The 6,296-nt window shown below is 31.1% G+C and overlaps 2 protein-coding genes across 2 annotated transcripts in view; one reads left to right on the top strand and one right to left on the bottom strand.

The window, feature by feature from the left end:
• Positions 1–292: 292 nt before the first annotated feature.
• Positions 293–2,165, top strand: LOC107013215 (F-box/kelch-repeat protein At3g06240-like). The gene is made up of 2 exons (XM_015213178.1): positions 293–1,207; positions 2,103–2,165. The coding sequence occupies exons 1-2, from the start codon at positions 293–295 to the stop codon at positions 2,163–2,165; spliced, it is 978 nt and encodes a 325-aa protein (XP_015068664.1).
• Positions 2,166–5,284: 3,119 nt separating this feature from the next.
• The window catches only part of LOC107013896, a 3,605-nt gene continuing 2,593 nt past the window's right edge, over positions 5,285–6,296 (bottom strand). The window contains exons 3-5 of the mRNA XM_015213773.2: positions 6,168–6,273; positions 5,964–6,083; positions 5,285–5,889 (exon numbers count right to left, since the gene is read on the bottom strand). Of these exons, the coding sequence (XP_015069259.1) occupies positions 5,380–5,889; positions 5,964–6,083; positions 6,168–6,273 (736 nt within the window). The 3' untranslated portion in view covers positions 5,285–5,379. The remainder of the gene's footprint in view (positions 5,890–5,963; positions 6,084–6,167; positions 6,274–6,296) is intronic.

Consider the following 6,296-nt stretch of genomic DNA (forward strand, 5'->3'; position numbering starts at 1 on the left):
TACTTGTTAAAACATGTATCTACCATCTTTACCTTTTGATATCATTATCTCACTTCTTTTGCTTCTCCCTCCTAGAGAACTAATCAAGTTCCTTGTTACTTGTAAATCTTTGTATGCCTTGATAAAAAGTAAAAAATTCATCAAGGAGCATCTTGAGACATCAATTATAAGAGGAAAAAATTATGTTCTATGTACGTATATTGAAAACAATTATGAAAAAACTTTCATGTTGTTTAATCAAAAAACTTCTCACTATGAGTCTATATTAAGAGTCTCTTTAGACTCACCAGACATGTGGAATTGTATTGTGGGTTCAGTTAATGGTCTAATTTGTTTCGAAAATATTAATCCTGAGGTTCATACTATATATTTGACTAATCCATTTATAAACAAGTACTTGATCCTTCCCCCTTCAACTATTCATAGTGATGATTCTGAGCTTCAATTTAGGAAAATGTGTATAGGTTTTGGTTATCATGAAAGGACCGATGATTTTAAGGTTGTTCGTATTGGATTTATTGATCATGTTTGGTTAAATGAAGAATATAATTATGAAGAGGTTGGTGGATATGATTTTGAGTGTAGGGCTGAGATATTTTCACTAAATACCAAGGTTTGGAAAGCACTTGATTTGAGTCATGATTTTTGCTACAATAGAGTTGATTTATTTTCAGGAGTTGTTGTTAATGAATATATGCATTGGAAGGCTATTAAGAGCAACACTTATGAAAATAAAATGGTTATTTTGACATTTCATATGGGGGATGAAACATTTCAAGATATTGAATGTCCAATATTTTATGATGGAGAGGAGATTAATCAATCTATATATCTTGGTGAATTTAGAGGTAAACTTGGATTTCTTAGATCATATCCAGTAAAGTTGGAACAACCTTGTTACATTTGGACAATGGAGGAGTATGGTGAAATGAATTCTTGGACTTGTCAAACTATTATTGTACCTAGCTTGCCAATTCAATATCCCTTGGCTTTTACAAAAAATGGACAAATTATAATTAGAGATAAATATGACAACATATTTAGCTATGATTACAACACTAATCAACTCCTTGATTTACATATACAAGATGATGAGCATGCTATGAATTTTATTGACTATACTGAAAGCTTAGTTTTGGTTGATCTTAATGATGATCCAATGGAGGAGAGTGTTGCTGAATTTGATGAGGACATTAATATGGAACATGTAAGTATTTTTAGCCTCTTTTGGAATGTCATTTATTGAGATAATACCTCATACGGTTACTCAACTTTGAATAGTTTACTTAGAAAGTCACTCAACTTTGATTGTTTTGTTTTTTTAACTCAAAAGTCACTCAACTATTGGTGTTTCACTTAGAAAGTCACTTAATCAATTTAAATAACTTTTTTTCTTAAATTTTATAAGAATACAAAAAAATAATTAATTACTTCTTACCAATTCAAAATTTTCTTTATTGGCAATCTTTTAACAATTTATTTCTAGTTTTACGATTAATAGAATCGAGATTTTCTTTTTGGGGGAGGGCGGTTGCAGTTGTTACTGTAATTTTTTTTAAAGAAAAATTATAATTAAATAGTTGGAGCGGATAATAAAATAATTAAAATAGGTATCTTATTATTATTTTTTTTAAAAATAGTTTAAAATAAAATTTAATAAAAAATTTATTTAAATTGATTGAGTGACTTTATAAGTGAAATATAAATAATTGGGTGACTTTCTAAGTTAAACATCAAAAGTTTAATGATTTTTGAGTTAGAAAGTAAGTAAACAACTCAAAGTTGATGAGTGACCATATAAGATATTAACTCGTCATTTATTTCAGTCTCAATCGACATTTGAATGTGCATAAGTAGACAATTAAACTTGTGTAAAACTAAATAATTACGTCCTACATTCTTGTGTCATGCGATGTCATACATAGTACATGACTATTTTGTGTTTACTTATTAAGTTTTACACAAGGTACAAGTGTCTACTTGTGTACTATACCTTAACTTGGAGGACATTTATATCAATTTAAACCAAGTTAAATGATATATTTATGTATTATGCCTCTAATTATACAATTTTACTTATTATTGATGGTTTTTGATTGCAGGTGATCAGCATGATCGATAATGATGATCCTCAAGGTGATACTTTTATGGATGATGAAAATTAGCTAAAGGATTTAATGCAAATCAGAAATTTTGTTTCTTTAGTTAAAATTTTGTTACATTTAACAATGTTGAATTTGGGTCAAGAGTTTGCCTCATTATAACCCTTTGAATCAAGAATATTTATGGTTTTTAGTATATATATATATATATATATATCGCTCTATTTTTATTTTTTCGGTTATTGAATATTTTCTTTTTAATTAAATTATATGGATTATATTTTTCTTTAAAATAGTTAAAACTTAAATAATTTAATTAAAGTTGGGCAATTAATGGTGAGAAGTTAATCATCTATGTCTTTTCTTTATAAAATTTTTACTTGTCGAAGAACTTATATAAATTGTGAGGTTTTGGCCTTAATTTGGAGAAGGGTCTGTAGATTTATACTATTTACTCATTTTACTGTACCCGTGTTGTGCGTGAACCTATTATTAAATAACAATGTATTTGACCTATAAATTAAAAATTAAAGATTAAAGAAATCCATGTAAGTTTCTAAAGCAATTATGATTGACGTTTCTTCCGTTAATTAGTTTGAACAGTAAAAGGTTCAATTATACCTCAAAATAATCCTTAAATTAGGATTTTTGAGGACTTGGTGAGAATATCTTATAAAAATTTTCAATTGTTTGAGTCTATTGTCTCTTTTTTATGGTGTGAAATTATTTATTTACATTGATTTTTTATGTATCATGATGAGACATGTGATATGATATTGTATTGAAGGGAAATGATTTCGACAACTGATTCTAGATAAACTCAATGGAAAATGATTTCAGCTAGAGATATTGTGTTCGATGAGAAATGGTTCCGACAAGTGATACTACATAAAGCCGATGAGAAATTGTCCCAGCTAATGATATTGTGGCGAAGGGAAATAGTTTGGGCAAGTAGTACTATATAAAACTGATGGGAAAATAGTTTAAGCGAGTGATATTCTGCCCGAAGAAATTGGTTCCGGCAAGTGATAGTATATAAAGCCGATGAGAAATGGTTTTGACTAGTGATATTGTGCCAAGGAAAATGATTGCAGCAAATATTTGACTATAATGATTTGAGGAACTTTGTGATTGATCTGCTTGATACTTGTGAGTGATCTACTTGATAATTGTTATTGAACTATTTGATACTTATAATTGATCTCTGTAATATTTGTAATTGACATACTTGATACTTGTTGACTATTGTACTGTGATTGTTGGACTATGATTGTAAGACCTTGTGAGTTCTTCATTATAAATTGTTAGGTTCGGCTGATTTTTATGCAGGTTGTAGTTCAGGCAATTCGATTCGGATGAAAGGAGTACTTGTATTCTAGATTAGTTTTACCATGTTTAGTAGGTTGCTTGTTGAGTACAATGTTGTTTGGTACTTACTCCTTGCTTCTACACTTGTGTAGGCTATGAGCTTGGACCCATGTCATCATTATTCTTTATTTTTCTCTGAGGCTTTTAAAGGACTTTGAGAGGTAGCTACTTGTTATCCAGCAGACCTTCTTGTTTCTTACTTTATGTTTTGTTTTATTAGAAAAACAAAGACATTAATATTTGTAATTGTCTTTCAATTCTGTATTTCACATATTAAATGCTTGTGTTAGGACCGAAAATAAGCAGGTGTAAACGCGGAAGCTAGTAAAGCAAACCTCAAATACCACAAGTAAGAAGACAACGAGAAATGATACCAAAAGACACAAAGATTTAACGTGGTTCGGTCAATCGACCTATGTCCACAAAGGAGATGAGCAATCCACTATAAATATGAGAGTACAAAATACAGAGGGAAACAACCTCAACCAAATTCACTCAGAATACATGGGAGGTTCACACAAGTGATAACATATCAAGCTTGTGATCCACAATTTCTCCCCCTAACTAAAACTCTCAAAGTCATTAAGACTACATTGTGAATGCTGATTAAGTTAGAAGGAACATTCCTCTATTTATAGAGTCCTAAACCTTTTCCTACCAGAAAAACGATTAGTCAATCCAAAATGTTTTCCTAAAAGGAAAACCTATTTATGGTAAGAAATCAGGACAAATAAAACCCAACAAATCTCTCCCCTTGGCCTGAATTTCTGATACTAGTTGTTGTGACGAAAAGATGAAACCGAAAATCTAATAATAAAGAACACCAAGTTTAACGTGGAAAAACCCTTCAAACCGAAGGTAAACACCACGGGATCGACAAGATCCAAATTGCTTCACTATACCAATAAGAGGGTTACAAATATTCTTCTAATGGCTACACAACAAGTGCCAAAAGAGAACAAACAATAGCTACACCAACAAAAAATAAAATAGAAAGAAAAACACTATTAAAAAAAGGCCAAAAAGAGACCTAGAAAAGAGACCTCATGAGGTCTCTTTTCGGGAAAAAGAGACCGAAAAAGAGACCTCAACGGTAGGTGAGTAAAATGCAGGTCACTTTTTTAAAGACACCTCATGAGGTCGCCATACGGAGACCTCACGAGGTCACCAACAAATTGTCAGTTTTTTTTTAAAAAAAGAGACCTCATGATGTCACTATTGTATTATTTAATTTAATTTTATATTTTTTTATATAGAGAGACCTCATGAGGTCACTATTTTATTATATTATTTAATTTTATATTTTAATAAAGAGACCTCATTAGGTCGCTAAGATATTATTTAATTTAATTTTATATTATTTTAAAGGAGAGACCTCATAAGGTCTCTTTTCTGCATTTATTTTTTAGCGACCTCGTGAGGTCTCTATAATGAAATTTACGGAAAATATAATGCAAAAAAGAGACCTCATGAGGTTTCTTTTCTGCATTTATAAAATATAAAATGTTAAATAGAGACCTTATGAGGTCTCTATAATGAAATATCTGGAAAAATTAATGCAAAAAAGAGACCTCATGAGGTCTCTTTTTCTGGAAAAAACCTGGCAGCTAATTATTATTTCTGCGGCTTCTCATCACCTGTCATTTTAATTTAGTACCCAAATCAAGCTCAAAGAGCTTCCAAAAATCAATTGAAGCAATACATTTACTAAATATTCTCTTATCAACTCAATTTCAACTCACTTCAACATAATTATATATTAAACAAAAACCATGATATCCATAAGTTATATAATACATTGCAATGTTATCATGTATTCACAAAACAAATAATTCCCATCACAAAATTATAAAGTTAACAAAATTATCCATAAGTTAACTTAGATTATCTATCACAAGTCTAAACTTCACTAATGTGGTAGTGTGTTTGCCACATAATCATCACTTTCTTCATCACTACTAGACTCATGTGTCATATTTCTTTGTTGACCATACATTGGATATTGAGTAGGTTGAGATTGAGGAGGTCGAGGAGGGAAAGTGACATCACCAGAACAAGGGGGAATCCCTCCTGAAGCAAGTAATGCATCGAATTGAGCCTTAAGACCCGCAAACTGTAATTCCAACCGCCTTTCCCTAGCCCGTGATTCTTCGGCTTGGCTAGATAGCTCAACAATCTTTTTCTCCATAGCCAAATTTTTCTTCATCGATTCATCATGATTTGAACTATTTAGGCCTTCAAACTCAGAAGAAAATTTACGAAAGGTTTTATGCGGCATTCCATATGCATACCCATATCTACTCGGCCCACAAGTCAAGTCTAACCAAACTCTCTCATCCTGTTCTTGAGTAAGTGGCATACCTCGATTTTCTTCCGGCAGAGTTTGTTGTAAATCCTCCAAAGCTTGAAGATATCGATTCTAAATTGAATGTTATCATATGAGAATAAAAATTTAGAAAATAAGTAATTATTTTTTTAAAATTAGAGGCTTACATAGGTCACTTCAGCTTGCGGTTCAACCCACACGTCTGGATCTTCATGATTTTTCTTCTTTCTAATGTGTGTTGCCTTAAATGCCTCAGCTTGAGTTACCGGTGTTCCTAGTTCCTTTTCCTACATAAACTAATAAAGTTATAATCAAGAGTAATTAAATATTAATACATAAAATATATAAACACAAAGAAAAATGATACACACCAATTTCCTCCTCACACTTCCTTGACTTTGAGCCCCACTTGTGTGTAGAGAACCACCCTTAGTAGATGATCTTGCCTTTTTACCGATCTCACTCATCTGCTTAAATCTTGGATCATATTTCCAATGCAC

This window comes from Solanum pennellii, chromosome 3, assembly GCF_001406875.1.
Source record: "Solanum pennellii chromosome 3, SPENNV200".
NCBI classification, from domain to species: domain Eukaryota; kingdom Viridiplantae; phylum Streptophyta; class Magnoliopsida; order Solanales; family Solanaceae; genus Solanum; species Solanum pennellii.